Source organism: Benincasa hispida, chromosome 3 (assembly GCF_009727055.1).
Source record: "Benincasa hispida cultivar B227 chromosome 3, ASM972705v1, whole genome shotgun sequence".
Lineage (NCBI taxonomy): Eukaryota > Viridiplantae > Streptophyta > Magnoliopsida > Cucurbitales > Cucurbitaceae > Benincasa > Benincasa hispida.
In genome coordinates, this window is record NC_052351.1 from 40,777,130 (window position 1) to 40,796,313 (window position 19,184).

At 36.6% G+C, this 19,184-nt stretch overlaps 1 protein-coding gene across 4 annotated transcripts in view; it reads left to right on the forward strand.

The window, feature by feature from the left end:
• The window catches only part of LOC120072502, a 70,998-nt gene that overhangs the window by 49,785 nt on the left and 2,029 nt on the right, over nt 1–19,184 (forward strand). For 3 of the 4 annotated variants that reach the window (XM_039024876.1, XM_039024874.1, XM_039024875.1), the window contains 9 exons: nt 11,263–11,391; nt 11,476–11,565; nt 11,681–11,787; nt 11,869–12,005; nt 12,160–12,242; nt 12,320–12,415; nt 12,551–12,673; nt 18,059–18,142; nt 18,431–18,574. In XM_039024876.1, coding sequence (XP_038880804.1) covers nt 11,263–11,391; nt 11,476–11,565; nt 11,681–11,787; nt 11,869–12,005; nt 12,160–12,242; nt 12,320–12,415; nt 12,551–12,673; nt 18,059–18,142; nt 18,431–18,574 — 993 coding nt within the window. Of the gene's footprint in view, nt 1–11,262; nt 11,392–11,475; nt 11,566–11,680; nt 11,788–11,868; nt 12,006–12,159; nt 12,243–12,319; nt 12,416–12,550; nt 12,674–18,058; nt 18,143–18,430; nt 18,575–19,184 lie in introns of those variants that run through there. The other variant, XR_005480510.1, reaches the window with a different exon arrangement.

A 19,184-nucleotide genomic window follows, 5' to 3' on the forward strand; every position in this document is an offset into this window, starting at 1 on the left:
ACTTGGTTCAATAGGTTTACTACATTTGTTAAAGCACAAGGTTACAACCAAGGGCACTCAGATCATACACTATTTACAAAACGATCGGTTTCCGGGAAGGTTGCTGTTCTCATAGTGTATGTTGATGATATTGTTTTGTCCGGTGATGATGAGAGTGAAATTTTGAGGCTTAAAATGAGAATGGCCAAAGAATTTGAAATTAAAGACTTTGGTAAGCTGAGATACTTCCTGGGAATGGAGGTAGCTCGATCAAGAGAAGGTATTTCAGTATCGCAAAGAAAATATACACTTGATTTACTCAAAGAGACAGACATGACTGGCTGTAAACCTGTTGACACACCTGTGGAGTATAATGCAAAACTTGGTGTTACAAACAACGAGGCTCCTATGAAGAAGGAAAGGTACCAGAGGTTGGTTGGAAAGCTGATCTACCTATCCCATACCAGACCAGACATTTCATATGCAGTAAGCGTTGTGAGCCAGTTTATGCAAGCTCCGTATGAGGAACATATGAATGCAGTTGAGTGTATCCTTCGATATTTGAAGGGAACCCCCGGTAAGGGCTTAATGTTTAAAAAATCTGGGAAAAAAACGATTGAAGCCTATACAGATTCTGATTGGGCAGGCTCTATTATTGATAGAAAGTCAACTTCTGGATATTGTACCTTTGTCTGGGGTAACCTTGTCACTTGGCGAAGTAAGAAACAGGGAGTAGTGGCGAGGAGTAGTGCTGAAGCTGAGTACAGGGCAATGAATTTAGGAATATGTGAAGAAATCTAGTTAAATAAGGTGTTGACTGATCTTTACCAAGACAGGGAGCTTCCAATGAGATTGTTCTGTGATAATAAAGCTGCAATAAACATTGCGAACAACCCAGTTCAGCATGACAGGACCAATCATGTAGAGATTGACCGACACTTCATTAAAGAAAGACTGGATAACGGGAGCATTTGTATTCCCTATATTCCGTCTAATCAACAAGTGGCAGATGTTCTCACCAAGGGGCTGCTTAGACCAAATTTTGATTATTGTCTCAGCAAGTTGGGTCTTATCGACATTTATGCACCAACTTGAGGGGGAGTGTTGAAAATAGGGTTTTTACTCTAGGGGTATTTTTGTAATTGCCTCTAATCCTAGGGTTCTCTACAAGTCTATTTATTCACCCTGTTCTCATGTATTCAGTGTATTAGTTTTATAATAATAAAAGAAAAGATCTGTACCGTGGTTTTTCTCCCTGGTCTAGGGTTTCCACGTAAATATTGTGTTTTTTCTCTGTTATTATTTTCATCAGTTTCAATTCAGCCCAACGATCAACTGTAGGCCATGACATGTACTAACTCACAATACTTATTGAATAGGCTATGTCGGGTCGAGTCACTGTAAGGTAATTAAGTTTTTCCACTAATCTCCTATATCTTTCAGGATCTCTTAGCAATTCTCCATCTTTTGTGAGCTGTAAGTTGGGCATCATTGGGATACTACATGGCTTAGCCCCTAGCTTTCTTGTTTCAGTCAATAAGTCAAGTACATATTTTCTCTATGATAATAGTATTCTTTTCTTGCTACTTATTACCTCAATTCCTTAGAAGTATTTCAACATGCCTAAATCTTTTGTATGAGATTGACTATGAAGAAAGGTCTTTAGGGACTGGATACCTAAAGCATCATCACCAGTAATCGCAATATCATCCACATATATGACTAACAAGATGACACCACCCTCAGGTCTCTTAAAAAAGACCGAATGATTCGATATGCTCTTTCGCATTCCAGAGCTTTCAATCACCCAACTAAATTTACCAAACCAAGCTCGTGAGCTCTGCTTTAATCCATACAAAGATTTACGAAGGCGACACACCGTTCCATTCTCCCCCTGAGCAACAAACCTTGGTGGTTGCTCCATATACACCTCTTCTTGAAGATCACCATGAAGAAATGCATTTTTAATATCAAGCTGATGTAAAGGTGAATGATTTATTGAAGTTAATGAAATAAACAACATCACAGATGCCGTTTTTGCTACAGGAGAAAAAGTATCAATATAGTCAACGCTATAAGTTTGTGCATAGTCTTTCGCTACAAGGCGCACTTTTAACCGAGCAACAGAACCATCATGATTGACTTTAACTGCAAACACCCATTTGCAATCGATAGCCTTCTTTCCAGCAGGGAGAGAAACTAAATCCCAAGTACAATTATCATCTAAGGCAGTCATCTCCTCCACCATTGCGGCATACTAACCAGGATGAGACAAAGCCTCATGAAGGTTTATGCCCAAAGTGGACAATATCACACCATTGTGGAGATAGTTTGAGGGTCGTTGTCACTATCAAGTGGTACAGGGCATGGAACTGAAGGAGGTTGTCGTCGAGTATAGATCTTAACAATGGGTGGAAGAGTAGAGGTACCCACAGGTAGAGATGAATCAGGAAGAGGATCGGAAGGAGAAATAACTGTGTAGACAAGGAAATCATCCTCTAATTCCTTATGCTCCCTCTGACTCTTATTCGAAGAGAAAGACGGTGATGAAAAAAATGAGGTATGTTAAAAAAAGTGACATCAGGAGAGACGACAATAACATTGATATCCCTTTTGAACATGAGAATAACCAAGGAAAATACATTTTAAGGACTTTGGATCCAGCTTGGTATGCTGAGGCCGAACATCCCGAACAAAGCAGCTACAACCAAATATTTTGGGTGGAATGGGAAACAAATGTTGCTTGGGGCATAAAGTACGAAAAGGTATCTCACCCTTAAGAATGGAAGAGGGCATGCGATTTATTAAGAAACAAGCTATGGAAACAACATCAGCCGAAAAGGATTTTGGAACATGCATCTGAAACATCAAAGCTCTAGTTGTCTCAAGGAGATGACGATTCTTTCGTTCTGCAACCCCATTTTGAGATGATTGATGAAGAATGCCATGGGCATCTAAATAAGACTTGAGTGCATGAGAAATATTCCTTAGCATTATCACTCCGTAGGATTTTAAGAGTGCCACTAAACTGAGTTTGAATTTCAGCATGGAAGTTAACGAAAATGAGAAAGTAATTTAGAATGACTTTTCATTAAATATAACCATGTAACACGAGAATAGTCATTGAAAAATGTAACAAAATACCTAAATCCTCCTTTGGACTCAATAGGACATGGATCCTAGACATCAGAATGGACTAATTCAAAAGGAGCACCAGTTCGTTTATTGACTCGAGGATACAAACTCAAATGATGAAATTTAGCAAACTGACATGACTCACAATCTAAAGAAGACAAATGTTGAAGTTGTGGACGAAGACTCTTCAAAACAGAGATAGATGGATGACCTAAACGACAATGCTCTTCAAAGGGAGACGACACACTTGTGCATGTGATGGTCGTAGGTGTTTGTGGTTCAAAGATGTAAAGACCTCCAAATTCACGCCCTTTACCAATAGTCTGCTTCGTCATAAGATCTTGAAATAGGCAATAATCGGGAAAAAAGGAGACACAACAATGAAGACTACGAGTGAGTTTACTGACCGAAATCAAATTAAACGAGAAATATGATAAATTTAAAACTGATGACAAAGAAATTGATTTAGTAAGATGGACGGTTCCTGATCCTAAAACAGGAGTGGAGATTTTATCGCTATAGTGACATTAGGTGAAGAGGTAGATGTTCAAAGGTTAGAGAATAAACTAGGGTTACCTGTCATATGGTCTGTAGTGCTAAAGTCAATGACCCATTTTGACATGGAGGAAAGAAGACATTTAGAAATGTTACCTATCTCTGTGATGGCCGTAATGGGAGTAGAAGATGATGCCCTCAGTGACTCTTTATACTACTGAAATTTAGCAAACTCTTCTGCAAAAATCGTAATTGACTTGTCAAGATTATCAGGAGTAGAGGCGACATGTGCAGAGGGTGATGGCATCCTCTGACCCTTATTCATCAATCTTCTGCATTCACGTTTTGTATGGCCAGGTTTATGACAATAAAAGCAAACAACACTTCTTGGATTTGATCTTTGGTTATTGGGATGACCTTTGGAGCTATTTGATTTAACCCTCTTATTACCTCTATAATCATTTGTGCGCCCAATCAAAGCACTACTAGAATCAAATGACGTAACTGCTTGTGTCTTATCGATACAAAGTATTCGAGTGTAAGCTTCTTCCAACGATGAGATATTTGAGCTTGACAACACTTGATCTTTGGCCATCTCATATTTAGGTGCAAGACCTAATAAAAAAACTCATGATAAACAACTTTTCACATTGAGCCATTAGAACTTTTGGATCCGTGTTGATTGGCATCAAGACATTGAATTCCGCACATGTATTTTTAACCTCCATAAAGTAGCTTGTAAGAGATTTTTCTCCTTGATCAAGTTGATAGAGTCTTAAAACATCAAACACTCTATTATTATTCTCTTTCCTAGAATAAAGGAAATCCAAATATTCCAATAGTTTCTTGACTGATTTGCAGTGATTTACTAGTACAATGTTTTCACGAAACTCACCCCTCCACAAAACTCTAGACGTAACTCAAACGGGTTCTAAATTCTCAAACCCTAAGGTTCACAAAACCCTAAGTTTGTTTAGAGGGCTCTGATACCATGTAAAACTCTTAGGTTTGAGAGAGAATTAGAATAATATATTCATTCACCAAAGATATGAATATATACAAGTGTACAATGCATAGAAAAGGAAAATATAACAAAATATTTACAATAATGGAAAACCCTAATAATAGAATTATAACACAGGGAATTAAGAATTATGAATAATGAAGTTTTTGGAGAATATTGGTTTTTCTTATTATTCAAAAGGACCCAATAATAGGTAATTATAATACAAGAGAAATTCCAACTAAGGAAATTAATTAAAAAGGAAAACTAAGGAAATTAATTAAAAAGGAAAAACAACAAATCATAATTAAAATAATAATTAAGACAAATATATACTAAACACTAAACACAAATCTACACTCCCCTCAAGCTGAGTTGTATATAGAATACAATCCAAGCTTGGAATTGAATTCATCAAAATTTCTCTTCGGTAAAGCTTTGGTGAGAATGTTAGCAATTTGATAGCGAGACGAAACATAGTTTAGTTCCACTATGCTCTTGTTGACCTTCTCAGATATGAAATGTCGTTCTATCTCCATGTGTTTCGTTCTGTCATGATGGACGGGATTCTTTGCTATGCTGATTGCTACTTGACTATCACAAAGTATTTTGAATGAATTTTGAGTTTCTATCCTTAGTTCTTCCAAAAGCTTCTGACTCCACATCCCTTCACAAATTCTCAATGCTAAAGCTCGGTATTCAACTTCTGCACTACTTCTGGCTACAATTGACTGTTTTTTGCTTCTCCAAGTGACTAAGTTGCCCCATGTATAAGAGCAATATCTAGATGTAGATTTTCGATCAGTTAGCTCTCTAGCCCAACTAGCACCAGTATAAAGTTCTACCATTTTGTTTGATGACTTTTTAAATAATAGCCCATGACCTAGAGTACCTTTCAAGTATCTTAAAATCCTATTAACAACCTTAAGATGATGTTCATTTGGATTGTTCATGTGCTGACTAACAATGCTCACAGAATATGATATGTCTGTTTTGGTATGTGACAAGTAAATTAACTTTCTCACAAGCCTTTAATACATGCCCTTGTCAACTGGGCTAATCCCTTCAATTTCGTCTTGGCCTAAATTTGGATCCATAGGTGTTTCAACAGGTCTACACCCTAGATTTCCAGTCTCTTTTAGTAAGTCTAGGATATATTTTCATTAAGAAATGACAATCTCATCTTTAGATCTCGCCACCTTCATTCCTAATACATATCTCAAACTTCCCAAGTCTTTAATTTCAAACTCAGCTGTAAGCAACTTTTTCAAATTAAGAATCTCCCATAGATCATTTCCAGTGATGATGATGTCATCTACATATACAATCAGGATTGCAGTTTTGTTGTTTGTAGATTTCACAAATAGAGTATGATCAACTTGACATTGATGATAACCACTTTTAATCCTAACTTTGGCAAATCTATGAAACCAAACACGAGGAGATTGTTTTAATCTGTATGAAGACTTTCTCAACTTGCATACCAAGTCTCTGTTAGACCCATTTTCCATTCCAGGAGGAACCTGCATATAAACTTCTTCAAGATCACCATTCAAAAAAAACGTTTTTGACATCAAGTTGATAAAGGAGCCAATCTTGATTTACTGCTAAAGATAAAAGGACACGAACAGTATTTAATTTATCCACAGGATCAGAAGTCTTTTGATAATCGATACCATATGATTGAGTGAAGCTTTTAGTCATAAGTCTTGATTTGAATCTTTCATCACTGCCATCTGACTTGTATTTAACTGTGAAACTCCATTTGCAGTCAACAGGGTTCTTTCCAGGAGGAAGTGTGGTGAGAGTAAACTTTTCATTACTTTCAAGAGCTTTAATTTCCTTACTTACAGCCTTTTTCCACTAAGGATCCTTAAATGCATCTTGGATATTGTGTTGAATTTGAATATTGTCCAATTGGGTTATGAAGGCTTTATACGACGAATTTAATTTTCCATATGCCACATATTTTTCAATTGGATGGCTAGTACAACTTCTAACACCTTTCTGTTGAGCAATTGGTAGTGATGTATCATCAACCAAAGGGACCATAGAAGTGATGTTCTCATAAATGGATTTAAAAAAATGTGTCTGGTTCAAGTAGTTGGCATTCAGAGTCTTGTAAGATAGCCCATTTCCTTCTCGAGTAAACAATAGGACTTCGACTTTGTGAGACTAAAGGTTCAGATTTAGAAACTCGTGAGGCTTCAAGTTTAGAAGCAATAGGTGGGACTGACACATGATTAGGTAGTTCATTCTGAGAAGGATCTAAGATTTTGGATATGATGTGAGTAGGAGATATGGGACAAGTAGGCTGAATTTCCCATGGCTCAAATTCTCTCATATTCTCCCTTGAATTTGAGACTTAGTGAAAATGGTGGTTTTTCAAAGAAGGTAACATCCATTGAAGTGTACATTTTTCTAGTAATTGGGGAATAACATTTGTACCACTTTTGATGTGATGAATAACCTAGAAAAATGCACTTGATGGATTTTGGATCAAGTTTAGATTGATGAGGAGATTGATTATGAACAAAAGAGGAACATCCAAAATCCCGAAAGGTTAACTATGAAGAAAAGTTTTGTTGTTGGAAATGAATTTGGAGGAAGACATCTCGAGGAGATTGGAATTTGAGGACTCGACTAGGCATTCGATTTATGAGAAAAGTTGCAGTAAGAATGACTTCTCCCCAAAACAGATTAGGAACATTACTAGCAATCATAAGAAAACAAGCGACCTCAAGAAGGTGTTTGTTTTTTCTTTCGGAAATCCCATTTTGTTGAGGAGTGTCTACACATGAATTAATGTGAACTATACCATGAATGAAAAAAATACACAAGAGTTGAATTGAAATAGTCTTGAGCATTATCTGTTCTGAGGACTTAGAATATTACTTTGAAGTTGAGTGGAGATCATAGAGTGAAAGGATTGAGAAATATTAGATGTTTCGGATTTGTCCTTCATGAGTCATGTCAGTCTAGTGTGGTCATCAATAACAGTTATGAACCAACGTGCTCCAGATATATTTTTTACTTTGGAGAGCCTCTAAATATCACTGTGGATCAATGCAAAAGATTTTGAAGATTTGTTGGTCACACTTGGATAAATATTTCTGGTATGTTTGGAGAGTTGACAAACTTCGCACTGTAAGTGACTCGGTTTTCTATTAATAAACAAATGAGGAAACTGCTTTTCAAGATACAAAAAATTTGGATGACCGAGGCAAAAGTGCCATAACATGACTTGATTTTCACTAGACAGAGACGTAGAACAAGAAGAGAACTTGGAAATGAAACTAATAGAATTAGAAGAAGACTCATACATGGGGTTGAAAGACGAACTTTGATGATGTTTTCCTTGAAAAAGATAGAGGCCACCTTGTTGCTAAGCAATGCCAATCACCTTTCCTGAACCCAACTCTTGATCACGCAAATTAGAAGAAGACTCACACATGGGATTGAAAGACGAACGGTGCAATATTACCACGAGCCAATTTGAAATTGGATCTAATTGAACCGGCCTTACTGAACCGGTTTGGTTGAAGCGGCCTGACTAAACGCTGAAATGTTGTTTGCTAATCGGAGGCAGAAGCAATCTTAACGTGGCAGATCTCACGAACTAAGTCCCAACCGCAGACGTGAGATCTGATGTGAGGAGGTCATGGATCTAGACGAGGACCAACCCCCGAACGACTGTGGCTTCCAGTCGTCGTTTGTGGTGGATCACCGGCGTACAGCGGCATCATCGGTGGGATCAAGACGAATCTGAGCTGAAAACGATGCCAGACCTATCGAATTGGGTGTGTGGATCTAACAATAGATCTGGATTTTTCAAGGTGGCGGTAGATCTGATGATGGTGGCTAGGGTTTGTGTAGCGACAGCAACGGAGATCTGAGGCGACAACAACAGCGGCAGCGATAGTTGGACTAGGGTTAAGGTTTTATTTTAGCTCTGATACCATGCAGTTTTTGAAGAATGTTAGTTTTTCTTATTATTCAAAAGGACCCAATAATGAGTAATTATAACATAAGAGAAATTCCAACTAAGGAAATTAACTAAAAAATAAAGTACAATAAATCATAATTAAAATAATAATTAAGACAAATATATACTAAACACACATCTACAAATAATGTTGAAGAGGGGAAAAAAAAGGAGGAAGAAGAAGAAATGGCTTCTGTAGGGCCTCCTGAAAGTGTCATTTGAGACCACGTCAAAGTTTCAACCATTGCATTGACGCTTAACTCATAGCATTCATGTTCCATAACATTAGGTTCTAAACACTCCACAACCACTTGTTCAAGAGAGTAAGATTTCTTCCAAGATAGCTTTATAATCTCCAAACTGTCATCCTGTCTACTGAAGCAATCAATTTCCACTTAACTAAATGAGAACCATTTCCTTCCCCGTCCCTTCCTGCAAAAAGTTGTTTGTGATTTTCTCGAACATGACATTATTATAATAACATTGAAAAAGGATATGATCCCTACTTAGAACTATTTGATTAAAGGTAACATCCTAAAAACAAGAATACCAGTGATCCTAAGAGAGGAGTTTTGATGAAATCGAAGTATTAATTGACTTGGAGGCTAACAGATGGTAATTTTGATGGACAGAAGTGGAAATGTCATGGTATTCATTCATATAAATAGTCTACCTAGATAATAAAACTAATTACTACTTACTCAAAAATCACACTCTATTGGTGTCTCTGATTTTGTTTTGAGCCATTTACAATTTGCTGATGACATTTTGCTTTTGTCTACTGCCAATCGCTCTGCTTTACAGCATTTGTTTGAGGTTATTCACATTTTTTGAAGTTTCTTCTGGTTTATCTATTAATTTTTCCAAAAGTGAGCTTCTAGAGATTAACATAACAAATTCTGAATTGGAATGGATGGTGACCGCTTTTTGCTGTAAGCAGGGCCATTGGCCTAATATCAAACCGTTTTTCGTAGCCTATTGTTGAGAGAATACAACATAAGCTTCACAATTGGAAGTATGCCTTTATCTCAACAGGGGTTTGACATACACTTATACAGGCTTCTTTGTCTAGCTTGCCCACTTACTACTTATCTAAAATGGATTTGTGATTTCTTCTGGGAGGGGGCTCGTGGTAAGACTGGGATGCATAATTTGAATTGGGAGATCACTCAACGCTCTAAATTGATGGGTGGCATTGGTGTTGGCAACTTTCGACATCAGAATTTAGCTCTCTTAGCTAAATGGGTTTGGTGTTTTTTGTATGAAAAGGATGCCTTATGGCGAAAGCTTATTGTGGCTAAATATTACACTCCCTCTTGTATATGGTTGACGGTTATTCGTGGATATCATTTGCCAGACCATTGATTTAGTGGCTGACCGTACTTAGATTCGGTTTGGTACTGGTACATCTATTTCTTTTTGAAAGGATCCTTGGCTTAGCTGGGTGCTCTTTACATTGTTTTTCCTTTTTTTTTGGCTGGCTTGTTTTCCTGATATTAAGGTGGTTGATGTGTGATTGAGGAATCTGAAGCTTCGTATTTGCACTTTCATCGTAATCTCATTAATTTAGAAACTCTCGAATGGGCTGCCTTGTCTCAATTATTATTTCCAGTCAGCTTCCGTCTTTCACCTGACACTTGGATTTGGGCTATTGATCCTTCATCGCTCTCTGTTAAATCTCTCATGGATGATTTGGTGGGTACTTTTGATCCCATGTCAAGGATGTTTCTTCAGCTATTTGGATGGATCATTTCCAAAGAAAATCAAAATTTTCTTATTCCAACTAAGCCTTGGTGCTATTGATACTACTGGTCGTCTCCAATGACAAATGTCATATAGTGACCATACTACTGATCGTCTCTAATGACAAATGTCATATATGACTATCTCTCGGTCTTGGTGTCACATGTGTCATAAGCATTCAAAATCTGCTGCTCATCTTTTTGTGCATTGTCCTTTTGCTTTGCGTTTTTGGCATATCATGATGCAAGCTTTTGGTTAGTCGGCAGTTTTTTCTCATAATATGTTCGATAATCTTGCTTCTCTGTTGGTTCGCCATCCTTTCCATGGTATTAAGAAGACCCTTCAACTGGCTTTCTTATGAGCTTTCTTCTGGACTTTGTGGGGGCGAGTGCAACAAACGTCTAGAGATCATTCTTCCAATTGTTATCATTTTATTGATTTGGTTCTATCTATTGTGTTGTATTAGTGCAAATCTAAGCAATCATTTACACGTTTGAGGCTTTCTTATTTAGTTTCCAATTGGAAATCTCTTTTGTAATCACCTTTAGGTGCTTTGGGGTGTCCCATTATTTCTTTTATTCAATAAAATGTTTCTTATCAAAAAAGGAAAAAAAAAAAACTAAAAAATCTTAATCTACTTATGACTAATTTATTTTTGCTGACAATCCTCACCTATCTCACAAATGTTAGTAATAGTAACTGTTGAAGTTCACTGCATAAATAAAATAAAGGAAGACAGAGAATTACAAGAATTTGAATTTAATACCATAGATTTTAATATAATGTTTCAATTGCTAAAAATTTTAAGTTTAAATTATCATATTAAGATTAAACTTCATTATTTAACTTAGTCTTAACATGGTTTTTTTTTTTTTCTGCGTTACTTTCTCCACTTAGATTTTGTTATTGCTTACGTTCACAGCCAATTGATTTGAACCTTGACGAGGAGACCTTAATGAGGATTGCTCCATTTTGGAGAACATCTCTTAACGACTCAAAAACTGGGAGCCAGCAGTACTATTTTGACCATTTTGAGATCCACCCGATAAAGGTCAGGCTTTATCTTCTCTTTAGCTTGCCTAATCTTGATATTCAACTGAAAACTGATTATAATTTGATTTATTTATTTTTGTAGATTTTTGCAAATTTCCGTCCTGAGGAATCATATTCAAGTTATAGTTCAACACAGGAGACTCTGAGGACCTTACTACATAGTGTAGTAAAGGTGTGCGACTTGTCAGTCTTGTGGGCTTGCTTTCTCTTGCTCACTTAGCATCTGTAGCATTTCTACTTTTACATGTATGCCTTCATTGATTTGTACCCTTCTTTTTACTTTGTAGATCCCTGCGATGAAAAATGTGGTTGTTGAGCTCAATGGTGTTCTAGTTACTCATGCTTTGATCACAATGCATGAATTATTTCTTAGATGTGCTCAACATTATTCATGGTAAGCAGAACTTATGTTCATTTTTGTTAAATTTTATTTTTGTATGCTGAATAAAATTAAAGTCGCATTTTAATGATCCAGGTATGCCATGAGGGCTATCTATATTGCAAAAGGAAGTTCATTGCTCCCTCCAGATTTTATTTCCATTTTTGATGATTTGTCTTCATCTTCCTTAGATGTCTTTTTTGATCCGTCTCGTGGGTTTATGGGTTTTCCAGGTAAAGCAAATAGTTATTTGCCAAATTCAAATTGAACCGACCATTTTTTAACTTTTCCAATAGTCAGTTGCATTCATGATCAAAGATGATTCTATCAATTGTTTAAAAGTCTATGTTTGTTAATTTTCAATTACTGCTCGACTGTTGAGAGCAGGGACTTTCAAGTTTATCAAGCAATGTATTGATGCGAAAAGGGGGTCAGGTACCAAACGCTATTTTGGAGATTTAGGGAAAACTGTGAGTCTGATAGTCTTAGCATACATGTTGATTACATGACAATGATAAAGTCTAAGTGGATTTAAACTGATTTACAGTTGAGGACAGCAGGGTCGAATGTTATGTTTGCTGCTATAACTGAAATTTCAGACTCTGTTCTCAAGGGAGCAGAAGCAAGTGGTTTTAATGGAATGGTAGATAACCTTTCTATTCGAGTACATGTGTTATGCTTTTCTTTTGTCTTTTTTCCTTTTTTCCTTTCTATTTTTCACCTAACCTGAAAAAAAATATCAGAAACTAAGACTTTGGTTGTTCCTGCAATTTTGAAGGTGAGTGGATTTCACCAAGGAATACTAAAGATAGCCATGGAGCCATCTTTACTTGGGAGTGTTCTGATGCAAGGTGGTCCAGATAGAAATATCAAACTTGATCAAAGCCCAGGGGTTGATGAGGTAATGTGTGTGGTGTACTAGTCAATGTTGTATTCCTTGCTCGTGATTAATATGGATAACTTCAAGTTGAATATGCAAGTAATATCTCATGCAATTACAGACTTTGATACAGTTCATAGTTCTTACATCTTAAAGAAGATATCTCGAGAGATGCTCTTGGATTGTTTTCCCCTTTAATTGCACAATCAATCATCACAAGATAGCCTTTCGTTTTTTTATATTTTCATTGTGCACACATGATAATCTCTGTTAAATTATGGGTGAAAATACACTTTGAATTTATCAGCCTCAATGTCCTCCCAGTGATAATGACCAAGGGAAACCCCAATTTTTGGGATGCTTCGACTTCCAAAGATTCCGCAGAAGAGAGTGAGCAAGTATTGCTTATCAATACTAGATGAGAGAAAGTTCACAACGGATCTAACAGAAAATGTCATCTTCGTATAGAAGCCAAGAACGATGGTCTTGTATGTAAATTCTTTCTCTGAAGGAGAGTGGTGAAGGAGCTTACTGCATCCCTCTCTGGTTGGGCACCTAAAGGAAATGGCTCAAGCTCTTCCTTCTCTGTCCAACTGATCACATGTTATACGGTCTGGCTGACTTGACAAGGCAACAGGTCTAGGAAGTTTTAGCATAAAGCATCCCAATTCTTACTAGTGATCATGCCATAAGAAAGCTAGTAGTAGTACCATCCCCTGTTTTAATGTTTGTGAGGCTGAAGAAATGTTCTTAAACTTGACGATGCTGAACCTAGGGCCTCTAGAATTTCAATGGTTAACCTCATATCCCGCTCAATTCTGTCCCTGTCATCAATCACAACTCTTTCACACTGTTCCTTCTTCGTCCATTTCGGCTCCCCGGGTTTGTTAGCTTTAATTTCATTCCCAGAGATTAGGATCAGTGTTCAAAGAGCCACTATTCTATTGTGTTTTCAACGTACAATGTCATAGGAGTTGCCAGAGATTTTTACACTCAATGACCAGACGAAATTGAAGCATAGAAAATTTATATACATGTATATATGTATGCATGCATGCATGTAAAAAGAAAAAAAAAACTGTATCATATATCCGTCAGGTATACAGGGGTTGAGCCCAGTGTTTTTAAATGCCCAAGACGCCTTAAGGTGCAATGGCTCTCTAAAGTCTAGGTGCAAGGCGCACAAAAATGCGTGGGCTTTTTTTTTTTGTGAGGCGCACTATATATAAAAATATTACATTAAAAGGAGAGAGTATAATTGAAGTGGAAATATGGAAAAAAGGGACCCAAAATACAAGAAATTTTGCATTTAGGTTTGGTAAACTTGATCCTTTTAGTTAATAAAGAAGGAAAATCCTTAATTAATACTATTTTTTAAAAATAATTGAAAAGCCCCAAGGAGCAAGGCTTTGATCATTGGGGCTTAGCGTGCGCCTAAGGCGTGCCTTATTTTGTGAGCCTCGCTTTTCCAAGACGAGGCGCCAGAGGCCTTGAGCCTAGGCGCGTGCCCAAGAGGGCCTTTTAAAACACTGGTTGAGCCAATTTGGCTATTTGCCTAGTATACACAATACTAAACTCAACAATACTCAATAATATAAATATAGCCAAAAATGAATTTTTCAAATAAATAAATTGATTTGTACTGTTATAATTCTATAATTAGGATTTTCCATTCTTGTAAATATTTTGTGATATTTTCCTTTTCTATGCTTTGTACACTTGTATATATTCATATCTTTGGTGAATGAATTGGGCATTCTGATTCTTTCTCAAACCTAAGAGTTTTACATGGTATTAGAGCTCTCTAAATAAACTTAAGATTTTCGTGAACCTTAGGGTTTGAGAATTTAGAACCCATTTGTGATACATTTAGGGTTTTGTGGAGAGGTGAGTTTACACTTTTGCTCATAGTCGCTGTCTTCGGTTCGTTCGCCGCCGTTAGCTGCCGCCGAAAAAAAAAAAGGAAGCTGTTTTTTTCGACACCGCCCAGTCCAAAGAGGAGCCCAGCCGCCGATCTACAAAACCTCAAAGTCCGGTTGCCATCTGACCAGCGCGTGAGGTTCACGCGCCGATTGATCTTCTTTGCCGTTCGTCCACGCGCCAACGCGTGTAGGCGCGTGTGCCGTCATTTTTTGTTCGTTTTCTGTGGGTTTCTTCAGTGTGGTTGACTCTTCTTGGTGGTGTGTTTGTTTGGGATATATAGATATTCTCATTGCTTGTAAAGACATCTCTTCGGTAAATTAGGGTTTGATTCTCTGTTGTCCGATGTCTATTGTTTTTTAGGTAATGGCTGATAAGAAACTAGTAGTCATGTCTGAGATTGTTCCTATGGTGTCAAAAATAACTGAACACAAGTTGAATAGATCCAACTACTATTCATGAAGATCAAATGTCTGCCACTTTATTAGGAGCATGGAGATGGATGATCACATCACAGAAGAGCCACCTATTGATGCTAATAAGAAGATTTGGTGGCGGGACGATTCAAAGATGCTTCTACAAATGAAGAATTCTATTGACCGTGAAATTGTTGAACTAGTAAATCACTGCGAATCAATCAAAGAACTATTGGAATATCTGGATTTCCTTTATTTAGGGAAAGAGAATATTAATAGAGTATTTGATGTTTGTAAGACTCTATATCAATTTGATCAAGGAGAAAAATCTCTTACAAGCTACTTTATGGAGGTTAAAAATACATACGCGGAATTCAATGCCTTGATGCCAATCAGTACGAACAACGTGAAAAGTTGTTTATCATACTTTTTAGTAGGTCTTGCACCTAAATATGAGATGGCCAAAGATCAAGTGTTGTCAAGCTCAAATATCTCCTTGTTGGAAGAAACTTACACTCGAATACTTCGTACTGAAAAGACACAAACAGTTACATCATCTGATTCTAGCAGTGCTTTGATTGGGCGCACAAATGATTATAGAAGTAATAAGGGGGATTGAATCAAATAGCTTCAAAAGTCATCTAAATAACCAAAGATCAAATCCAAGAGGTATTGTTTGCTATTATTGTCATATACTTGGCCATACGAAGCATGAATACAGAAAATTGCTGAATAAGGGTCAAAGGATGCCATCACCCTCTGCACATGTCGCCTCTACTCCTGATAATCTTGACAAGTCAATTACGATTTCTGCCGAGGAGTTTGCTAAATTTCAGCAGTATCAAGAGTCATTGAGGGCATCATCTTCTATTCCCATTACGGCCATCACAGAGACAGGTAACATTTCTAAATGTCTTCTTTCCTCCCCGTCAAAATGGGTCATTGACTCTAGCGCTACAGACCATATGACAGGTAACCCCAGTTTATTCTCTAACCTTTGTACATCTACCTCTTCACCTAATGTCACTATAGCTGATGGAACCTCCACTCCTGTTTTAGGATCAGGAATCGTCCATCTTACTGAATCAATTTCTTTGTCATCGGTTTTAAATTTACCACATTTCTCGTTTAATTTGATTTCGGTCAGTAAACTCACTCGTGATCTTCATTGTTGTGCCTCATTTTTTCCTGATTATTGCTTATTTCAGGATCTTATGACGAAATAAACTATTGGTAAAGGGCGTGAATTTGGAGGTCTTTACATCTTTGAACCACAAACACCTACGGCCATCACATGCTCAAGTGTGTCCTCTCCCTTTGAAGAGCATTGTCGTTTGGGTCATCCGTCTATCTCTGTGTTGAAGAGTTTTTGTCCACAACTTCAACATTTGTCTTCTTTAGATTGTGAGTCACGTCAGTTTGCTAAATTTCATCGTTTGAGTTTGTATCCTCGAGTCAATAAACGAGCTAGTGCTCCTTTTGAATTAGTCCATTCTGATGTTTGGGATTCTTGTCCTGTTGAGTCCAAAGGAGGGTTTCGTATTTTGTTACATTTTTCGATGACTATTCTCGTGTTACGTGGTTAGTCATTCTGAGTTACTTTCTCATTTTCGTCACTTCCATGTAGAAATCCAAACTCAGTTTAGTGGTGCTCTTAAAATCCTATGGAGTGATAATGCTAAGGAATATTTCTCTCATACACTCAAGTCTTATTTAGATGCCTACTTGAGGGGGAGTGTTATAATTCTATAATTAGGATTTTCCATTCTTGTAAATATTTTGTGATATTTTCCTTTTCTATGTTGTGTACACTTGTATTATTCATATCTTTGGTGAATGAATTGGACATTCTGATTCTTTCTCAAACCTAAGAGTTTTACATGTACCATTAGTTTTATATATATATATATATATATATATTTGCTAAGTACAACAACTCAGATGGGTGAGGATTCAAACTGTCTAACCTTCTAGTCGTGTTAGGAATTTATATGAGATATAACTAAATGTAGAATAAACTAAATTATATCTCAAACTCCCAGTTCACATGTTAGAACCAAACTAATTAATCAATCATACAATTGTAAATAAAGTGGATAAGGAAAAAAGGGAGTGACACTGAAAAATATACTGGTTTGCCCTAAACTCAGGACTACATCCAAACTTTTGCAATTGCAGGTTCTACAATGATAGAGATTGCAAATAACCCTCAAGCTGGCACTACAATTTTTTCCCAAATTTTTCACAAATAGCCCAATATAAACTATTCTTGGAATAAACAATAAGGAAACCCTTAACCTAAAAGTGGATAAACAAATTCTCTCTAAAATACACTCACTACCACGAGACACCACACTGGAATTTAAAGAACTTCAAACTGAAGAAAGGTTCTTCAAATTGCCGTCTGCTGTATGTTCTCCTCTCTTCACCACGCATATATATATTATGTTGCTGCCGCCTTACAAATAATGGGCCAAGCCCATTAACTTGAAGAAACATTCCAGCTCACATGCAAGTGTAGTTTTCTTCCTCCACCGCCCCTATGTTTCCTCCTCTCGAAAAATCACCTCTCAAAAACCCAATTACAAGCTTTTGCTTAAAGGTTAAGCAAAAAGAAGATGGGCATTGAAAGAGTTTTGGGCTCCACAGTTCTTAGCAGGTCGACGATATAATCTCATACTTAGTTAAGTTCTGCTTAGGTGGCATTCATACAAAGTACTGAATTATGTTCATGGGTGAAAATACCGTTACATATTATTTGATAAATTTGTTCATGGTTTTTTAATTTCGTGTTATTATTGACATCTGCAAAAGTTCTAATGAGGTATAATTTTACCCAAAAACAAAAGAAGGAAAACCATATGTACATGTAGTAAACTAGTATAATTAAAATATACATCACACTGACATCATTGTAGTGTAATGTTGGGGAGAAGCATAAATACAACTTCTTTTATCTTTAGATTGTGAATTTTTTAGGTAATATGGTTTATTAATTCCAAAAAGTTGATATCAGCATTCTGCAAGCGTTACATAGTTGAATAACGGTCTCTTTTTTCAATGGCTGCAGCTATACATTGAAGGCTACCTGCAAGCTATGTTGGATACAATATACAGACAAGAATATCTTAGGGTTAGAGTCATTGACAATCAGGTATGTCTTAGTGCTATACAAGGAGCTGGATCAAGTATTTCTTTCTTTATATATTTGATGACTAAGGAAACATTCACTAGAAAATTTCTGCCCAGGACCATAAGTTCTTCTGATGCACTATTATCTTGATTGTACGTTAATGGCCTAGATACTATATTATGAAATCATGCTAAACCAAAATATTTTATGACCTGATTACCATCTTGATTTTTCAGACTGTACATCTATTGATTTGACAGCCCTCATAACTAAGCTTCAGAACTCAAATAATTTTATGTATTCATTCAGGTTATCCTAAAAAATCTTCCCCCAAACACTCCTCTGATGAATGAGATCGTGGAGCGTGTGAAAGGATTTCTTGTTAGCAAAGAATTGTTAAAGGGAGATTCAGGAATGAGTAGTCGACCTTTTCACCATCTTCGACGTGAAAGTGTAAGCTTATCAATTCTGTCCACTTGCTTGTCTATTACGTTTTCTAGCTTTGTTTTCTGTTCTGAAACTGGTAACTGGGTATTCAAATGCATGACTAAACTTTCATGGTAGAGTTTAAGCTATATGCTGTTATAACTTTGAAGATAAAATCTTCCAGAACTGATCTGGTTTGTTTTATCGTCTTTTTATGATTTTTCTCATCGATACGTAATATTTTAGAAGTTTAAATTTACGTGCAGATTATTGTAGTTATGCATAAATATTCTAGATCTCCGTACTTCTTTCCTCTTTTTTTGAGTTCAAGAAAATGTGGGGGAGGGATTTTACATGATCATAAAAATTGAATTACACATGGATTCACATATCCAAAATCAGTGGAGAGTCCGTAGTAACCAGTACCAATCCTGGTTCATATTTATTACCTTCCGAGTCTGAGATCTGTATATCTCATACCCCAAGCACAATTAACTTTGTTCATTGAGCACTTGAAACAAAATGATAATTTACCTTTTAAACAGCACTTGAGTAAGGCAAAAAATGCAGAATTAAAACAACAAATGAGTTTAATAACTCAGCTCAAATTGAGACTAATGGTCATGGCCTACTGAGG